The sequence below is a fragment of the Onychostoma macrolepis genome, chromosome 03 (assembly GCF_012432095.1).
Source record: "Onychostoma macrolepis isolate SWU-2019 chromosome 03, ASM1243209v1, whole genome shotgun sequence".
Lineage (NCBI taxonomy): Eukaryota > Metazoa > Chordata > Actinopteri > Cypriniformes > Cyprinidae > Onychostoma > Onychostoma macrolepis.
The window spans coordinates 19202355-19223556 of NC_081157.1; the positions used below are offsets into that span (position 1 = coordinate 19202355).

The following is a 21202-nucleotide window of genomic DNA, read 5'->3' on the forward strand; positions in this document are numbered from 1 at the left end:
CTGGTGAAAGATCGGTCTTAGCATATTATCCATACATATGCATCCTTGTCAGCTAATTGTGCAAGACAAACTACTGGGTTAGCAACACGCCAAACACACACAGACACATGTGACGCTGGAGGCCCAACTCATCTGATCTGTTACTGACCTCTCCTGCCACCAATTATGCTGCCTGCTGTTCTGAACCCCAGAGGGTTGTTTTGTTTTGATGAGAGGAATGGAGAGTGGTGTTAATAATGCTGTAGTGACAGAACAGGTGCTGAAGCACATTCAGCCTTTCAACACTTGATATCTGAACTGCTGTTAGACTCGTCCAGAGCACAATGTCCTGCAAATGGTTTGCGTGTAGGCCGCTTAGAGATCAGACTCGTCCTATAATCTGTCAAAGAGAGACAAGAATGGAGAAAGTGTGTTAAGGCTTTTTGAATCGAACATAAATTTTTCTTTGCAACAACATGGCAAATCGGAGCGGTGTATTTCTATAGACCACTTCACATCTAGATGAACAATTCACCCTGCGAATCTTTTTGTCATGCGTCTGTCTGCTGAGCTCTTCACACCATTGGTCTCCAAGTGCAAGAAAAATATATTATAAAATTGCCTGGATGAGTCATGTTTGAAACTATTGCAAAATGTGTGAACGCTTCATTTGAGTTCTAAATCAATGCGGCCAACTTGCAAAAATGCGACTAGGGATTTGCAATAAATCAGAATTTAACAATATTGGGATATGGCTTAATGTGATTCAAATTATAAAAGCTGTGATTTACTTAAATAAATTCATAGTATTCACAGCTCTGATGACTATGGTTACTGAAAATGGTTTGAGTTAGTTTTTGTGAAGAATAAAGGTCATTGCACACTGAGTCCGAAATTTTCTTCAGTGTGCAAGGACCTTCTACCCTAAAACAATTGCTTGCACTCAAATAAGTCTTCCTTTTAAATATTTAACTTTTTTAGATGCACTTCCAAACAAAATCACCCCAATCATTCTAGAATGATTCATTTTCAAAATATAGTTATTCAGTTTTTTTCTTCATATCTCAATTTATGTTGCAGAAAAACTAAATCTTATAAAGTCTTATGTTGTACAGCTTTAATTGCTACTGTAAAACAACCTGCACGTATACTATGTCTGCATCAGATGTGTGTGTGTTGTAGTGCGGAATGTCATAAGTAAATGGCTCCCATTATAATCAGTTCTTGGTGTTAAGTAGGCTTTTAACCTCTCTTGATGGGAACCTGCTGTGTTGTTACTCTAGAAACCTAAGCAGATCAGTGTTCTGGAGCAGAGGAACGATTAAATGAGTGTGTGGTCTCTCCCATTTCAAATAATACTGCTTGCTACACAAGGGATTCCCTTTAAAAGATTATTGCTCCATTAATGTCCATCCGCTGCGTAACACACTGAGCTTTAATCAGGTGTTTGTATTCAGCAGAGGCTGCTGGATATGTGGATTTCTCTCTGACCATCTCACTGCTGTTGTCTCTGGCTGTGTTGGTGGCCCTTGTGGTACTGCTGCTCAACTGTGCTTCCTGCTGCAAAGAGCAAGAGATCAACTTCAAGGTGAGTGAAATAAAGTCAGTTGTTTTGAGCAAGTTCTGTACTGTTTGAACAGTTCAAGAGAATTTCTTCATTGTCACTAGTATTGAATTCAAATGTGATTTGTAATGTGTCAGGAGTTTGAAGACCACTTTGAGGATGAGGTTGATTTCACGCCCCCAGCAGAGGACACCCCCTCTATGCAGTCACCTGCGGAGGTTTATACACTCGCTGTTCCACCTGTGCCCCTCCCTGGACCCCCTCACCTCCAGCTGCCCCGGCTAACAGGTCAGAAACCTTGCCCTCTCAGCACATCTGCAAATGCACTCCTTTGCATGGAGTACAAGTTCAAAGTTTGGGGGTCTGCGAGATGTTTTAATGCTTTTGAAAGAAGTCTCTTTTGCTGACTAAGGGTCCATTTATTTGATCCAAAAATAACAGAAATTTTAAATGACTGTTTTCTGTGTGAACATATTTTAAAATGTAATTTATTCCTGTGATATTAAAGCTGAATTTTCAGCATCATTTCTCCAGTCTTCAGTGTCACATGATCCTTCAGAAATCATTCAAATATCCCGATTTGCTGCTCAAGAAACATTATTCTTATTATTATCAATGTGGAAAACAGTTAGGGTTAGGGTTTTGTGGAAAATATTTTTTCAGCATTTTTTGATGAATATAAAGTTCAAAAGAACAGCATTTATTTTAAATAGAAATCGTTTGTCGCATTGTAAATGTCTTTGCTGTCACGTTTTATCAATTTAATATATCCCTGCTAATTAAAAGTATTAATTTAAAAAAAAAAAAAAGAATCTTACTGCCTTTTGAATGATACTGTAAATGAGCTCGTGACGTCTCATGCTCCTCACTGGTTTTCAATGTGTGGATCATGAGCCAGAATTGAGTGCATTTTTGCAACTTTAGTAAACAGTCATTCGCCATAATAAAGAAAGACACTACCTTCAAATATGTATAAAACGTATATCCATATGCCATTGCTGTAGGTGTGCTTGAGAAATTGATATGTGCTGTAGTGTGACACAACCTGATTTTTATTTTATAAGCATATTATTTAAGAAACTAGAATTGTGTTTTCCTAAAATCGCCTCTAAAACCAACAAGTTGCATCAACTATTAAAAATCATTATACACTACCAGTCAAAAGTTTTTGAACAGTAAGATTTTTTATTTTTTAATTCTCTTCTGCTCACCAAGCCTGCATTCATTTGATCCAAAATACAGCAAAAACAGTAACATTTTGAAATATTTTTACTATTTCAAATAACCGTTTCGTATTTTAAAATGTAATTTATTCCTGTGTTTTCAAAGCTGATTTTTTAGCATCATTACTCCTGTCACACGATCCTTCAGAAATCATTCTAATATTCTGATTTGTGGCTCAAAAACATTTATTATTATTATTGTTGTTATTATTATTATTATTATTATTATGTTGAAAACAGCCGAGTAGATTTTTTTCAGGTTTCTTTGATGAATAGAAAGTTCAGAGGAACAGCATTTATCTGAAATAGAAATCTTTTGTAACATAAATGTCTTTATCATCACTTCTGATCAGTTTAAATCATACTTGCTAAATAAAAATAAATTTCTTGTTTTTCTTTCTTCTTTTATTTCAGATAAATGCTGATCTTTTGATCTTTCTGTTTATCAGATAATCCTGAAAAAAATGTACTCAACTTTTTAAATATTGATAATAATAATAATAATAATACTACAGGACTGTGACTGTTTTTTTTTTTTGCCTGTGCGACTACATTTTGTGAGCAGTCGCGCTGGCGCAACCACCGCGTTGTTCAACTCATAAGCGCTGCCATTTCTGTTGCATAAGAGAAACATCAAATGGCAAACAAAACTGAAAGCATAATGAAACCGCGCAACTTGTTTGAACTGCGCAGCGCTTGTGTGTAGAGCCTGGTTTATACTGGCGTCAGAAGGAACGAGCAGCAAAAATGTGAACATGTTGGTATTCATGCTAGCACTGTATTTTATATGATTCCTCAGTGTTGGCTAAACGTTCTGTAATTTATTTGTTGGTATACAACATGTGGTGTATGCCATGCCTCGTCTTATTCGTTTTTGTTCAAAAACGTTTTGTAGTTTGTCATTGTATCTTAGTGTTTTATTGCTGGTGTGCTTTTTAATTAAGAATAACAATGAATCCATCTTTTGTTTGTCTTAAAAAGTGAAAGGTGTATAGATGTATGTAAGCAAAACAGACAATTATCTTTACTTGTAAAATGTGATAACAAGGTCGCGAATTCAATTAGCTTATAACACAGCAAAAGAGGAACTCTCGTTCACAAAATTCAAATCGCAAATAATAATACTGATTAAAAAGAACAGGTTGAATGTTAACCACCTTCGTTTCCATATAACTATAAACTATGATAAAAGTTCATCAGCATGCATTGATTAATTCCATGTTGTAGTAAAAAAAAAAAAAGCAACCAAATCATGTGGTTGTGCGACCAACTGAGAAAGAACCGCAAAAGAACGACCAGTGGGAATAATGAGTCTGGAGCCCTGTAATAATAATAAATGTTTCTTCAGCAGCAAATCAGCATATCAGAATGATTTCTGAAGGATCATGTGACACTGAAGACTAGTGCAATGATGCTGAAAATTCAGCTTTGCATCATAGGAATAAATTACATTTTAAAATATATTCAAATAGAAAGCAGTGATTTTAAATAGTAAAAATATTTCACAATTTTACTGCTTTTGCTGTATTTTGGATCAAATAAATGCAGGCTTGGCGAGCAGAAGAGACTTCTTTAAAAAACATTAAAAATCTTACTGTTCAAAAACTTTTAACTGGTAGTGTATATTATAGGGATAAAACTGGAAAACATTACAGCTTTCTAAAAGATTTAGTTATGCATTTTTTGCTCTCAACACGATTAATCAGAAGTATTGTCGGGACTTGGAGGCTGCGGGGTCAAGATGCATGATACCGATAGTTAACTTGACAGGCGAGCACAGCCTGATATATTATATTACCTCTAGTGAAAATAGAATATAGTAAGAGTAAACATCAGTGATCTCAAGAGTTAATGTCAACTGGTGACTGTTTTGTGGTGTAGTGTGTTTTTCAGACAGATCAAATAAACACTGCGCTGCATTAAACCAGCCTAAATTGACTTGTGTAAAACACACAGTGCTGAAGTCTTTACATTTACTGAATAAAGTAGATTAACTGTTTTCAAAATTGAATAAATAAAAACATATTGTGATGAATAAAGGGTCTGCCTTGCATAACCACACTTGGCTTTGTTCTTACATTCGTTTTGAGCGTTGTATTCAGAGTAGCCGAAGCATTACAGTGACTTTTTACTTTTCCTTGCATTTGGTGTTTATTTGGTCGCATTAATCCATCTCTATGTTTGTCTGATTTTTGTTTTTTTAGATGTCTCATCAGGTCCTCACGTGGCACGACACTCTCTCAATTACATTCAGGAGATCGGGAACGGCTGGTTTGGAAAAGTAAGCTTGTCTTCCTGTATTTACACAGTAGACTAGAAATGTGAAGGTGTATTGGTAGACATTGTCACATACATTGTGTGAAAGCAGAGCAGTGACTTTTGAAGTATTTGTCAAGGACAAATGTACAATTTCTCCTGAGGAATCATCTTAAATAATCACATCTTGTGATCTTGTTGGTACTTGCTCTCATCTCTATGCCAGGGGCCCTCAGGGGCAAGAGTTTGACGTGTACGAGGGAGCATTATACGGCACTCAAGCTGTCCTCCCACAGCCTGTGTGTGGATGTGTTTACCAAGATTAAGACTTAAGGGAAAACCATGTTTCCTGATGCTTTTTCCTGCCTAGCTGAGCCATGGGAACATCCTCATCTGGGCCACCTGCTGCGCTGTGATACACCTAACAGGCCTCGTTTGCCGGAAGGACTCGGTTCCTTTCCGAATCACTTGGATTGGCCCATTATGAAAGTCATTTCTCTGTTTCTGACAGGTTCTGCTCAGTGAGATCTACGTGGACCCTGGAGTCGCCCGAGCGGTTGTCAAAGAGCTGAAGGCCAACGCCAGCTCCAAAGAGCAGAACGAGTTCCTGCAGCAAGGAGACCCATACAGGTGACAGGGCCTTTATCCTGGAATCTAAAAAAATTTGTTGTGATAGCTGTGAAGTTTTGATCTACTGTAAGCACGTCAACTTTGAAACCAAATAATGTAGGGCGGGACTTATCCGTTGGGATTTGGTTGTCTTGTGACTGGGCGGCACTCGCATCATATCTAGACTGAGAACATCATAGAGATGGGCTCTCTTTTGACTTGAGGTGGATCACAGCCCACCCAGCACACCAAACGCAACCATCCTACCACTTAGAAAATGAGAAAAAAAATAAAAACTTTTACACTTACAAAAACATTTAACACTTTGCTACGTAAGCAGAAAATAATTTCTGTTGGAGATTATTTTTAAATTTTTAATGTTGTCTTTAAAGCTGTTATAATGTATAAACATTATGGTGAGCAGAATCTGTTATATATGGCTAGATGAATATTTTTCATTAATTGCGTGTTTACAGGGTTCTTCAGCATCCGAATATACTGCAGTGTCTTGGTCAGTGTGTGGAGGCCATCCCTTTCCTGCTTGTTTTTGAGTACTGTGAACTGGTAAGTTATTGATTTGTGTGATCTCTGATTTTTTTTAAATATATATTTTTTCAAATGTAATTTATTCCTATAATGTACAGCTGAATTTTCAGCATCATTACTCTAGTTTTCAGTGTCACATGATTCTTCAGAAATAATTCTAATATGCTGATTTGATGCTCAAGAAACATTTCTTATTAGCAGCTGCTTTTCCATTACCCTTCAAATTGCACAGATTGAAATTGTGAATTGAAATTACGCCTGTTAAGGTATGCCTGGTTTTTCAGGCAATTCGAAAAAGGAATGTTTTGCAAAACTGCAATGGAAACAGGTTGTTTCGCATTTACAGGTCACCTGGCGTACGTAAAAGTCACATGATCATTCTTTAATGTACTATAACCTCCAAGAAACACCTCATACATGGCCGCTCTCAAGTATAAAGGGCTTTCCTTGGCATTAATGCTTGGATAACTCCTTATTTACACTGCACACGTCTGTACTGCTTTATGGCTTGTGTTTACACCAGTCGCCCTGCGGCACATTTCAGAAGCGGCTCTCTGCGCTGCTTTGCTAAAGATAGAAGCATACGTCTCTTTCGGTTAAAAAATAATGGCTAGTGCGGTGGCTGCAATATACGTAAACCTAACGACATCTGTCGCCATGACTTATTGCAAGAGAAACAAATTACGTTTTAGTCGCATAACATCAGTTAATAGAAACGCCGTCAATTTGCAATAGGTTTTTATCGACATTTATAAAAAATCGCAAAAGTTTTGCACAGATCTGTAATAGAAACCCGGCTAATGTTGAAAACAGTTGTGCTACTTAACATTTTTGTGGAAACTGTGCTACATTTTTACAGGAAACTTTGATGAATAGAAAGTTCAAAAGAACACAGTTTATTTGAAATAGAAATCTTTCAGTTTGAATTCTTGCTGAGTAAGTGTTTTTTTTTATGTTACTGACCTCAAACATTTGAACGGTAGTATATATATTCTCTGATTTAAATTACTGCTGCCTTCAAGCTATCCAGGGAAGTTCCTGCATAGTTCATATTAGCAATTTTGAGTTGCTTTGTCTCTTCAAGATTAAGAGAGGAGGCTAGATTTTACAAGAGATTCTTGCAAGCCATATTTTTGACATACGAGTCTTAAATTTTTGTTTGCGTTTCTTCGTCTTCGTCATCCTTTCTTATCAAAATGCTTGCTACAGATGTGAAAACGCAGAAAATCCAACCAAATTTTTTTTTTACGGATGAAAATTTTGGAGGCAGTGCGTAAAGCATGATTGACACAACATGAGGTCGTATTTATTTTTTTAACGTGTAAAAATTTCGGACGATAATTTTGGAGAGTACAACTTTTCAAATGTATTTCTGTACTGTCTTAAACTGAAATGTTTCATTTCTGTGCTGTTGCATCTGTTCTGACTCTGTTGTACCAGTGAAATGAGACTGCCATATATGAGGAAAGCGGATAAGCAGATGCTAGTCCTTTTAGCTTAAGATGGCATACAGTGTATTTCTTGTTAATGGCATCAGTGAAATCCTTAGTGCTTTTCATGACCTCATTGTGTTTGGTACTCATTATTCATCTTTTATTTTGTTCAGTGATATATCAGATACTTGAAAACATCTGTTTTTAATTCTTCAGCATCTTGTCTAGCGCTCCAGATTGTCTTGTCTTGCACTCTTGTAAGCAGCTGAATTGGCCGTTGTGGAATCTTGTTTCACAGCACACATGGCATCTCAAATTCTTACCGGACAAGTCTGATGAAAGCACAGATACTCCAGCGTACCTCACTACTTCATTTGTTCCCAGCACCTTAATTAGGCCAGCATCCGTCATAAGTTACACAGCCAATGTCTGTCATTGGGCTGCTTCTTGCCCTTTGATTTATTTTCTGTTTTTCTTGATCTATTTCGGGTGTGCTGCTTGTGCCTGAGAAGGATATGAGCCACATAACTGCATGCAGTAGGTAGCTCTCCGATTCCCTCATATCCCAATAAAGCAACAGGGTTCTTTTACTGACACTGTCACTCTCATCTTGCTGCGTTGGTGCATTTTATCACCATGCTGCAAAACACTACTAGAATATGATTGTGAAAATGATTTTCCAGTTAATTTTGCTGGTTTATAACTTTCTTTTGTGCATGTAAGTAATAAAAAAAAAAATATTGAAACATGCCTCAAAAAGCAATAATCTTATTCTGAAGATGTCTTTACATATAGTTTATTTTAGTATCAATGAGTGATACTATATTCATTTCAATTCCGTTGAAGTTTTAGTCATTTTCTAATATGCCAATATAGTTTTTAATTATTTTAATTTAAGTTTTTATTATTGTAATATTAGTAGTTTTAGTAGTAGAAGTTAAACAAAATGAAAATGAGAAATGTTTTCTTGGGAAATAGTTAAATTAAACAAAGTTTATTTTATTTCAGTTAACGTTTGTTATTTCAAGTAATGAAAACTTTATGGTTTCAGTTTTAGTTAACTATAATATCTCTGCATGAAGTTACATATAAATACTAAAGTGTTGCAATAAAGATGCACTGTGTGCTTACAAGTCTCAAATGTGCTAGTGCAAAGTGAAACAAACAAAAAACATATGTCATCATCTAACGACTTGCCAATGGTTTTACGCACATGTTGACCACAAAAATGGAGTCTTGTTACTGTCTGCTGAAGCATAATAACAACACTGTAAGAGACATGCCAGTTCACTGCTCAGTGTTTGCACAAACTAACCATCTGAGACAATATTCTCTAATTCCTTTCAGTTTCTGCTGAGGTTGACTCCACTCTCGCTCTGTAATTAGTTGGCTGTGAGTTAATCCCACAGCGACAGTGGTTAGGAACATTCTGCACACCTGACCAGTTGTTAGGAACAGTGTCTGTGGTCTGGGATCCTCTGGGCCTGAGCAGGTGGATGGCTTCGAGCCATACCGCCCGTCTCCAGAGACCGAGAATGAGCTCACTGCAGCCCACTGTTGCGTAATGCAGTCTGGGCCGTTTCCTTAGCTGGTGTTACGGCTCAGGTTTCGACCCAAGCCGTTCCTTTTCCGAGTGTAGCTTCACACAAACCTAGAGGCTAAGACATAGAGCTGTTTAGTTGTACAAAATCCCGTCTAAGAAGAATAACGGAGAAGCTTGGGCATTTTAAAGACAGCTGTTCACTGCACACTTCTGGCCTCGATTCATCCCAGACCTTTTTGAGTGGGATGAGTATTCATATTGAGAGGTTTGGTTGAGGTAGTCAGTGGTTGTGTTCAGAATAGCATACTACTTGTATCATTTACTGTGGACAGTGTGCAATTTTCTGGATGTTTGACCTACTACACTTGCCAAAATCTGCACTGCAGTATATAGCCAGATCAGAATTCAGTGTTTTCAAACACATTTTCTCTTTCAAGCCTCAAATTTCTGTCTCTTTCTTGACTCAGACTGGCAAAAATAACAATATTTCCAAGATAAATGGATCCCATTCTGCAAAGTAGATGACTTAATCGGGTCATGTGACCAGCGTTGGTTTTTAAAATGTTATTTGGTTACGTAATGTTTACAGTTTCACAAACACTACCGTTCAGATGTTTGGGGTCAGTAAAAGTTTGTAATATGTTTAAACAAGGCTGCATTTATTTGATCAAAATACAGTAAAATCAGTAATATTATGATTAGTAATATTACAAAAAACTTATTTTTAATACATTTTCAGTGTCACATGATCATTCAGAAATCATTCGAATATGCTGATTTGCTGCTCAAGAAACATAATTTTTTTACGTTCTTATAATTATCTATGTTGTGCTGCTTAATAGTTTTGTGGAAACCATGATACATTTAATTAACAGTATTCTTTAATGAATAGTAAGTTATAGCATAGCTATAGTTATAGCATAGCAAAAGAATAGCATTTATTTAAAATATAAATTTTTGAAACATAAATGTCTTTACTGTCACTACTGTCTTTACTGATCAATTTAGTGCTTCCTTACTGAATAAAAGTATTCATCTTACCAACCCTAAACTTTTGAAGAGTAGTGTATTTATACAAGTATGCAGTAAGAAGCACGCTAGTATTCCATTTTGAACATACTGCACCATCTCTCCTAATGAGAGTCAGCTGCTGGTCTACTCATTTCCAGTTTGTAAGGTGCAGAGGAGGAAGTTTTTTTTTTTTAACACTGTATGTCCCGTCACTATGATTTTCATATTTTCCCTTATATTAAAATATATGCTCAACATGTCACTCTTCCGAGGTGTAGGGAAGCACATTTGGATGGCTGATTTTCTTTGTGTATCGCTGGTAACCACTGGTAACCCTGACACAGTGCATTTTAGAGAGAAATATAGCTGCAGGGTGCAATTGGAGCTGGTTTGCAGAATGCCAGTTGCTCTCTGATTGAGTGACAGTCTCTCCTGTAAAGGCTTTCTTTAGGGAGCTGCACTAAGTGTATGCGTGTTTATGTGTTTAAAGGCAGACCAAGCCCCTGGTAAGATTTACTGAGATCTAAAAGTAATCGTTTGATTCTCAGTGCTGTGCACTTGAAATGACTTTAGAAAAAACATTAAATAAATGTATCAGTATTATCCGTAAGCCATATATCACCCGAAATCAAAAGAAAGAAATGAATATTTGCTTGCTTTTTTTCACCTATCCCTAAAAAATAGTTTTTTTTTTTTTTTTCAGAATTTAATGGTAATCACCAATGAGAATAATGGGAATTACAAAGAAATGTTAAAAATAAAATACAAATAATAATGTTGTCATATCACATGTGCAAAAAGCTTAATCATACTAAAAATAGGCATCAGTTTCATTTGGCAAAATATAATTATTCGTTTTTTTCCTCTTTGGATTTTTAGAAATTTTGCCTCCTTTTGGGTGAATGTTTAGTAACTCAGACACGCTTTCAATCATGTCATCATGGAGTGGTCAGAACCAAAGGGGCATCATTTTAAAAAAAGAAAGGTTGAAAGGCAAAACAGTTTACCAAGCTTTATGTTCTGTGCAAACAAAGCTCCATTACCATCTTGCTTGCTTTACAGGTTGCAGGTTACAGGTTTGCAGAAAGTTAATCATATATTACATGGCTGCCAGCTGTACCACTCTTTCTCCCACAGCATTCCAAAGGGAGCACTTTGCCCTGTGTCGCTAGGTGTCTGAGATATCAGGATCCTCTCGAGACCAGTGTCTACGTCCTTTGCGACTTGTGTAATAATACTCAGTCGTTGAGCGAATAGACTTAAAATTGTGGAAACGGTCGAATGATTCATTTGACTAATTAATATATATCTGTTTATTGATCTATGGCTATAGGCTGAGGCTGAGTGTGTAGTTATATTCAACAATTTTATTAATAAAACAAAACTGCAAGTAAAGCGAAACAAAATAAAGCAAAGCAAAGCAAAACAAACAAAAGAAAACACTCCCCCCCCAAAAAAACAGATCAAAGCACAGCAAAGAAAAGCAAAGCAAAAACAAAAAAGCGAATCAAAGCAAAACAAACAAACAAAACAAATCAAAGAACAGCACAGCAAAACCAAAACCCTGAAAAAACCAAAAAAGCAAAGCAAAACAAAAAGGGGGGAAAAAAAGGCAAAAAACAAAACGGAACAAATTAAATCAAGTGAGCGACTTTTTAAAAACACCACTAACAGCATAAAATTTACTGGACACTCCAGCTTATTTTTCTGCCACTTTTTATAAAATGCACTTTTCTCCCAGAGCTAAACTGGCCTGTAGTCTTTGGCCCAGAAACCCAACAGAGCTGAACAGCCCTGATTTGCCCGCACTGACTTACTGCTGCTTTTTTATTTTTAAATTAAAGTGACACAGCATATAGTAGTCTCTATTAAACCACCTTTCCCATATTTGGTTGAGTTGCCCGTGCAGCAGAGCAGCATCTGTACAGAGAGAGAATACTGCCCCTCTGTGGCTGCCGCCCCAATTTACCTTTCACACACTGGCTGAAAATATAGTGCAGGATTGATTTACCTTCAAACAAACTTGATCATTTCAATCTGAGTGCTGTGATATCTGCTTCCCAAGATGCTTATATTCAGCAGATTATTTGATTTTGTGGTCGTTAAATGTAATTGAGTCTGGTTGGGTCATGAATGTCCTGTAACTCTTGCCCTTGTGTTTTGTGTCTAGGGGGACCTGAAGAGTTACGTTTCTCAGCATGAATGGCTGTACAGGAATGGAGAACTGCTACAGCTGCAGAAAATGGCCTGCGAGATCGCTGCAGGGGTCACCCATATGCACAAGCACAACTTCCTGCACAGGTTAACCATGCAAATATGACCTTCACTTCAATTTACATCTCAAAGATGCACATACATTACATGTCCATTTCGTTTCTCATTGGTTTGACATTGCTTAACCTTTATGCAAACATCACACAAGCGTGTTTAAAGCAACTCGTGACATCAATCCGAGTGCGTCTGTTGCAGCTGCACGTGTGTGTTTTTGTCCAGCCTTTCTGCCTCTGCACTGGCTGGCCTCTTTTTTTCCAAAAAAGGCCACGGCACTGTGAAAGGCAACGTTGCACTTTCATTCTTCCCCTTCCAGTCTTCTGGAGGAAGGCTGAGTTATCTAGGGTGTCTTGCCATGCTGAGCGCGTCTGTACCCTCCCGCGTGCTCAGAATATGTTGAAAGGTGTCCGATTGCACAGCTCCCCTGGATTATGGGGTGTTGGCTGTCCACCGCCGCTGGGATATGATGATTCTGCGGTTTGAGCGTAAGAGGATCCCCCCCGAATGGGGCGCAGTGGGTGGGCAGGGTTATCTGGCCTACAACTCCAAAGGAGGCATGGAGATTCCATGCTGTTGTTGTGGCGATCATGAAAATAGTTGGGCTCCTTGATTTTTGGTTTTAAAGTTGATTTACTGCAAAACGCTGTTTGACACTCCCACTGTGGGCATCTACATCAGGGGTAGTCGTGGCCTAATGGTTAGGGAGTCGGGCTTGTAACCTGAAGGTTGCTGGTTCGATTCTTGCGCCGGCAGGAATTGAAGGTGGGAATTGTGAATGAACAGCACTCTCTCCACCTTTGATACCATGACTAAGGTGCCCGTGAGCAAGGCACCGAACCCCTAATTGCTCCCTGGGCGCTGGAGCAATAGCTACCCACTGCTCCGGGTGTGTGTTCACTTCCATTTTAGATTGCTTATGTGCAATCTAAAATGGGCTGCTGAATAATGAACCCTCATTGGTCAATTTGTGGGGTCTGAGCATCAGAGGAGAACCAAAGGAGCCCTTTTGTTTTTGCTGAGATATTTGTAATTTTATGATTGAAGTAACTGGACATCAAAACAGTAAAGTTCATACTCTTGGTGGAGAGTCTCACCCTCTACTCAGGCAAGTGCACAGACACCCACTCAACATCAGATGGCGCTATAATAAGAACCCTTCACTAATAACTCCAGAACTGTATTAGCTGGAACAATCCCCCCCCATGGTGTTTTCTATTTCAGTTTTCTGATTTATTTAAAAAAAAATCAGTGTTGAATAAACATTTTGGGGAAAAAAAACTATGCTTTGGGAAAAAAGAAACTGTGGTTTTGGATAATTTGTGACATTGATATTGATGTTCTGAATGCACTCACACACCAAATAAAATTCAATCAACAAGAGATACTATAGCTAAAATATCGTCATAAACCCTTAGATAACTGTGTTCTTGTGCCAAAGTTGGAAATTTTCTCCCCTTTTCCAGTGTGCTTGGACCTTGATCATTTGTACTTGCGGCTACATATGTAATTTGCTTTTTTTCTTGATTTACTGCACAGCACAGGAGTTCCCATTGTGTTTTGTTTGTCTGCACCAGTGTTACTTTAGTATCAATGTTATAATACTATCTCTTATATATATCTACTATTATAGTTTTTGTCAATATTGAATTAATTTAATAGTTTTTGTTTTTAATGTTAATTTTAGTTAAAGTTTTAGTAATTTTGTTGTTTTTGCTTTTTTATCAGTTTTTTCATAAATATGTCTATATGGATTAAAGTTAGATTAAAATTATTTTATTTCAGTTAATATTTATTTCAAGTAACAGAAACCTTTTTAAATGGTTTTAGTTTTAGTTAAGGATAATAACCCTGTGAATTTTCCATGTATGGCCAAAAGCACAGCTCCGCTTCTCAGTGACCCACCAACGCTACTGTATTTGCCCCTTTTGCCAAGGCCAGAGTGTAGCGTCTAAAATATCTGTCCATTTATCTTGCAGTGGTTTCAGTGAGCATGACAGTAGTCCTGTGCTGTGTGAGCACACCGCTAGTGTCAGCGGTTTCCCAAGAGAGGGTGTAAAAGAGACACTGCTCAGAAAAGATGGGCAAAGCTGAAATCAGAGCTGGCATGTTCAAGAGCTCAGTCTGAATGAGACACCATATGTCCTCCCATCCCACTTACTGCCTCAGTGGGCATATTGTTCCCCTCTGGGAACAATGTTCTGGTGTTGTGCGAGTGGGTCGGGAAAAGCTCCAGCATCAGTGTTTTTGCAGGGCTCAACAAATAACCCGTAGCTCAGATTTATACTTGTCCTGCCAGGATTTTCACTGACCTCACCAGAAAAAAAAAAATCTAAATTAAAAAAAATATATTAATTATTCAAATGAAGAAACATGGACACTTCTGCTAGTCTGTTCACACTTCAGAGTAACCTATGTGTCAAACCACACTGCAAAACACTCACTCATTACCTCCAGCATGGCGTTAGGAAACAAACAAACAGACTCACTCGTGACTTAATTATGTGTCCACACTGTCAGCATGCACTTATACTAATTGGACACATAGTGGATATAGACGATGACAACTTTGCAGTGGGTTTGTAGCTGGTCATTAGCTCAAAACCCAATTTAAAAAAGACGACGACTTGCAAATCATATTTCAGTTAGGAGTGATGATTTAAGCTAGTTGTAAATAGGAGAAAAAATTCTGGATCTCAGGCTTTCTTGTAAAAATTGACATGCCATCTGTTGTATCTTGTGGCATTGGTTCCCAATCACAAACCGTACTTAGTCACTAAATGCATGTTATTGATTTTGTGAATGATCCATCCATAAATCGACCTTATAAATTATTAAAATTAAATGCTTCATTTAAATCATCACCACTTTAATAAGATATATATATATATATATATGTGTGTATATGTGTAATTTTAATATTGGTAATGTAGGCAGTATAGTCAATACATCACAATATGAGAGAACCAATTTAAATGTGAATATGTTTTTTAAAGTCATGCTCCTATCTTCCTTCATAGTGATTTGGCTTTGAGGAACTGCTATCTCACAACAGACCTGACTGCCAAAGTAGGAGATTATGGCATTGGCCCTTCAAGTTTTAAGGTAAAGCTTGAAAAGGTACGATCAGTTAATTTTTGATATAACTTTCTATTGCAACAATATTGTTTCTTTGTCCTTGCCAGGAGGATTACATCACCACAGAGGACGACCAATGTGTAGCACTGCGCTGGCTTGCCCCAGAGATGATTGGTGAGCTGCATGGGGGTGTGATCACATCAGAACAGACTAAACCCAGCAACGTTTGGTACGTAACTCACAATCATAGTTACCCTTTGTTTAGTTGGGTAACAGGATGCAGTTTTGCAGTCTTGTCTTTTGAATTGAATAAAAAAAAAAAATGTATGAAGAGAAAAGATGGTAGTAAAACAGTAGTAATGTTGTGCCGTCTCACAGCAGTCGGAAGATCAGAGCCCTCGGAAAGTGATCTCCTGCTGCACTTGGGTAAATGCAGGGTCATAAATTTAAAGGTCTTTGACTCTTATAGCATCTGCGAATCACTCAGACTGCCCAAATGATGGCTTGTATGTCAGCCAGCTGGTCTTATTACAGACATACCCATTTTTATGTTTGTTGATGATGGATATTAGATTTTCAAAGTCTTGCTTTTTGGACAATTGACTTTTTATATGCTATAGATTTAGAACTAATGTTATTGAATATTACATGTTCATAACAGAACAAGATTTTTGTTTTTCCAGGGCATTGGGTGTGACATTGTGGGAGCTGTTTGAGGGTGCAAAGCAGCCATATCCTCACCTTTCAGATAGAGAAGTGCTCCACCATGTGCTCAAGGATCAACAAGTCAGACTTCTCAAGCCACAGTTGGACTTACCATACTCAGAAAGATGGTTAGTTCTTCACAGATGCCTCTGGTTTTTATAAACAACATCAGTTTCTCTGTAGAAACTTATTAACGCCATGCTTTGGTCTACAGGTATGAGGTTCTACAGTTTTGTTGGCTGCCGGCAGACAAGAGGGCCACTGCTGAAGAGGTCCACCGCCTGCTCACTTACCTCCGGATGCAGGGTCAGAAAGATGTGGAGGATGACTTCGAGCAGCGCTGGAGCTCTCTCAAACCCAATCCCACCACTCGTCAAGCCACCGTCAGTCATTCCTCCTTCCCCATCCTGGAGCAGTTTGATGACGGCCGAGAACCAGACGAGGTGCTCACAGTCACTGAAACGAGTCGCGGGCTGAGTTTTGAATATGTGTGGGAGGCAGCAAAGCATGACCACTATGACAGCCACAATCGCTCTGCCTTGGACACTACTTTGAATTACCACAGTATGTTCTTTCCAGTGCCACGGCAAGATATTCAGGCTCATTTCCCTGACACTGTAGCGCAAGCAGAAAATGGCAGAGTCCCGGAAACCTTGCCAGTGTTTGATGCGCACAAAGCTTCCTCTGGAAATGACTACTTTATTAAGTTGGAGGAGCTAGATGAGAGTGAAATTGGCATGGAGGAAAGTCAGGGGGCTGAAGGTACCAATGGTTCAGAGCAGCATCAGCATGTAGTCTTACAGGATGTCCGATTGGATGAATCCAGTACGGATGCTGATTTCTTCCATCAGAGCATTGACTCAAAAGACTCTTTCCTTCAGGACAGCCACATATGGTCCTCAAGTGAACATGAGAGCCCTTACCATACCAACATTTTCAGTGAGGGTGATGCAAAACTGGAAGATTCTCATTCATTCACAGGAGGTTTTATGGAGCTCCCGGAGATGAATGTACCGAAGAGGGAGTCTGATGGTGAAGCCAATGGGAAAGAGGCAAGTGACCGTTTTCAGAAGTCTTTTTTAGGGGTTGGACCAGAAGCCATTCATCTGGAGGGCTCTGATCAGGAGAGCTCTGATGTAATGAAGCTTCTTAACACGGAGAAACTGGCTGAAAACTTCTTGTTTCTTAAAGATAACAGCCTATTGAAGGACAAGTCACCGTCTGAATCAGAAAATATCCAGGAGACCATGAGCTCCATTATTGAGGCCGATGTCTCAGATAGTGTAAACCTCACAGGTGAGTCTTTGAAATCAGCCGGGAATTCTGCGCAGCTTAAGGATGAATTCTTGGACTTAGTCAGCCCGATTTTAGATGATTTTCTGTCGCCTTTGAAAGGAAAAGAAACAATGGTGCCTTTTGATATATTAGTAACAGGACAAACCTGTAGCAACCACCTGCCAGACACAAATGGCTCTTTGCGTTCTCCAAAATCTGGGAACTACTCCTCTTCTGATTCTACCTCTGAGAGTGTTGAGGTCATTGTTGACAGTCCATCTGATAGTCATCAGTCCCTTGAAAGTGCCACTACAGATACACAACATATGTGCATAGATGCCAAATCCCCCAGCCTTGAAGAAAGCTTCGGAGCCTCAAAGGAGAATGGGCAGTATCGAGAAATCAGCGACGCAGCTGAGCTTAGCTTTACTACTTCACCTGTTGGTGAGTGTACAGAAGGTGGCCTCACTGAAGGTCTAACAAGTAGTGACTCAATGAGTGATATAATAGAGTTGGAAAAGAAGACGGCCAATGATATTCCACCATCAGTAGCCATCGATCAAGTTCAAGAAACTTTATTGGACAACCATGTAACTCAGGACATGTCCTCACTGTTGGTTTCAGACGCCTGTCTTGACCAAATAAGTCAGGACAGCCTTCTTGATGATAGCACCTCTTCCACTCTTCCAACCATTGAGAATTCGGCTGAAACGCCAGATTCATTAGATTCTTTGGATGTGGTGCATGGACAGTCTTTGGAAACACCTATTAATAAGCTTCAACCTCCATACAAAGCAGCTGACAGTGGGTATGAAACTGAAAACCTGGAGTCACCTGAGTGGAACTCTCAAACAGACTTGAGGGATTCCTCTGAAGAAAATGAGTCGAGAAGTGCCATGGAGCCTGCGGCACTGGTTCCACCAGAAATCGTCATTTCTGACGTGGACACTGTACCTGATGTTCAGGTGAATGGTGGTGGAGTTGATCACCAACAAGAACCTGGTGAAGTTCCCTTTGGTGGAAACTACCGAGACTCTGCTTACTTCTCAGACAATGAGGAACTGGATAAGAAGAGTGATGACGTCAGTGGAAGTGTCCCTGTAGATGCTTCATTTTGGCTCCAGAGTAATCGAGAAGCTGGCGAAAGTCAAGAAACCGAAGCTGTTGAGGAGCATTCGGTATCTGAGACCTCCCCTGAATCTGCAGGTCCTGCTTTAGAATCAACTGAGGGTGATGTCCAGGCTACAAGGACTGTACTTCCTGAGTTGGTTCTAACCACTGAGGAAGACTGGAGCCAGGAAAAACCATTGACTGTTGATGACTCTGACCAAAATCATCCCCATGCAGCCCCAGAACATGCAGCAACATCCACTACCTCAGTGCAGCCCTCAAAAGACATGGTCATGGTTCATGCAAAACTAACCAGAACATATGCTGGGGAGATAACAAAGAAGAAGGAGCCAGATATGGAGGGGAGATACTTGGGCAAGCTCGATGGATCCTCGCTGGAATTCGGCACCGAGGATGGGATGGATGCTGATGAAGAAGATGAGAACAGTGATGAATCAGATGAGGATATGCGTGCCTACCGATTACACAGCTCTAGCTCTGAGTGCAGTGAGGATGATGTTGTGCACCCGGTACCTGTTATCATCTCGGACGACAGCAGTTCCCTCAACCTCAAAAGCCTGCTGAAACCCAAATCTCTTCAGGCTGCTAAAGCAACATCAGAAGAGGGCAGCAATGGAGATAATAGACGTGGAGTGTCATTCTTTGACGATGTCACCGTCTACCTTTTTGACCAGGTCTGATGTTTTCCATTCGTTGTTACTAATCTGTTTAAATACAGCTTGATTGTTTTTCAAGAGGATTGATTTGTTTACACCTGATTGCCTGCTTTTCTACCAAACAGGAAACCCCAACAAAGGAACTTGGTGAGCATACTCTTGACCCTGGTAGTCAATTGTCTGATTTCAGCAGTCCAGTGGCCTCCTCCAGCTACCTTAACAGATTTACCAACTCTGAGAGCTCCACTGATGAAGAGGGTAATGACTGTGCTAATTTCTTTCTTGACAGTTTATGGGTATGTTTACATGACAACGATTGTACTAAAAACGGAAAAGTTTTTCCTTTGCATTTTTGAAAAGTTTAGCTTACAGACAACAGTGTTGTCAAGAAAAGCCATGTCACTTCGTAAAGAAACACTACACACCTGCACACTATGTAAATAACAGCGTCTCTGCGGGTCCTTAAAAAGTCTTATATTTAGTTGTTCAAAATTTAAGGCCCTAAAAAGTCTTAAATTACTTAATTATGATTTCAAGAGGGAACTGACTCTGGTGGGAACTGACTGCCTTCAGAAAAGTATCAATGGCATTTTCATTTAATTTTGCTTGCGTATAATGCCAGACAAAGTACCGTTTATTAGTGTAGCACTGCTTTGTGTCCGGCTATATTTCTGCTGTTCCAACAACTTCACCTACTGGCAGAGAATGAACGTGCATTTTCAATTAGCCCGTCTGCTATTTTTGTTCAGACCAATGTGAAAATCAACCTATTTTTTATGCAGCAAACACAGTGAACTGGCGAATTGACAGGAATCTGATGCTAATGCATTATAATAATCTAAACAATATGAAATGTATCTATGTTTTAAGTTAATTCAATAATTGATACATTTGACTCATACCCCTTTTCTTAAAAAAAAGCTGAAATGTTAAATTAATAATTTTATTACATTTGTTTTTGTGAAAAGCCTGTATTTTAATTGTAAATCATCATTTTATGGTTTAATAGGTTACCGTAGACATTGCCCTACCCTGCACATATGGTATTAATTTCGCAAATTAGCGTTTTTGTAAAAACTTGCGCTTTCAAACTTGCCCTTTTTCTAGTTTTCAAACGTTTGTATTTTCAGGCCCCCAAAGCATTGTTGTTGCGTAAATTAATGGCCAAAACGTATAGTTTTCCATTTTTAGTTAAAAACGGTTTTGTGTAAATTGCCCCTATGTCAGTGTTGCCCTACTGGAGTACTCCCAACATTACACTTTTTGGATATCTCCATTATCTGACACACCCATTTCAGGTCTTGGAGTCTCTACTAACAAGTCAGGAGTGATTAAGGAAGCATTCAAAATATGCGTGTTTTGGATACTCCATAATCAAGGATGAAAACCGCTGCTCTGTATTTTTACTGTAAACCCTATAAACCAATGGTACTTATCCTAAGGCCAGTCCGGAACCAAAGAGCTACATTTTAAGGCGTACAATGACATTTCGAAGACCAAAAAGCTGAATTTTTACACTTTTACTCTCAACGCTGCCATCAAAGAGCCATGGATGGCCTGTGAACTTCAGGCTGAATACTAAACCTTCAAACCTTTTGATTGGTTTCACAGGTGGTGCATTTGAGTGGGACGATGACTTCCCATCTCCAGAGCCCAATTTCCTTTCAAAAGCAGCCAGTGATCATTCTGCCAGTAGGCCCAGTGGGACCTTGGCAGCTTCTAAGTATTTCTCACCACCCCCTGCGAACCGCACCCTGGAGCAGAGCTGGAACAGTCCCTCCAGCTACTCGCGCTTCTCCATCTCCCCAGCCAGCATCGCCAGCTTCTCTCTCACCCACCTCACAGACTCCGACATTGAACAAGGGGGTAAGTTCAGCACCAACATCCACACCCAAACGGAGTGGGACCTCACGAATCTAAACTCT

The 21202-nt window shown here is 39.0% G+C and overlaps 1 protein-coding gene across 3 annotated transcripts in view; it reads left to right on the forward strand.

Moving 5' to 3' along the window:
* Positions 1 to 21202, forward strand: part of lmtk2 (lemur tyrosine kinase 2) — a 35066-nt gene that overhangs the window by 11566 nt on the left and 2298 nt on the right. For 2 of the 3 annotated variants that reach the window (XR_009269951.1, XM_058769309.1), the window contains exons 2-13: positions 1437 to 1567; positions 1681 to 1831; positions 4971 to 5047; positions 5534 to 5652; positions 6108 to 6195; positions 12335 to 12465; positions 15453 to 15537; positions 15618 to 15739; positions 16194 to 16343; positions 16430 to 19295; positions 19403 to 19535; positions 20889 to 21143. Coding sequence is in view for 2 of the 3 variants with exons in the window: in XM_058769309.1 (XP_058625292.1) it covers positions 1437 to 1567; positions 1681 to 1831; positions 4971 to 5047; positions 5534 to 5652; positions 6108 to 6195; positions 12335 to 12465; positions 15453 to 15537; positions 15618 to 15739; positions 16194 to 16343; positions 16430 to 19295; positions 19403 to 19535; positions 20889 to 21143 (4308 nt within the window). In the remaining variant the exon portion in view is untranslated. The remainder of the gene's footprint in view (positions 1 to 1436; positions 1568 to 1680; positions 1832 to 4970; positions 5048 to 5533; positions 5653 to 6107; positions 6196 to 12334; positions 12466 to 15452; positions 15538 to 15617; positions 15740 to 16193; positions 16344 to 16429; positions 19296 to 19402; positions 19536 to 20888; positions 21144 to 21202) is intronic. The other variant, XM_058769310.1, reaches the window with a different exon arrangement.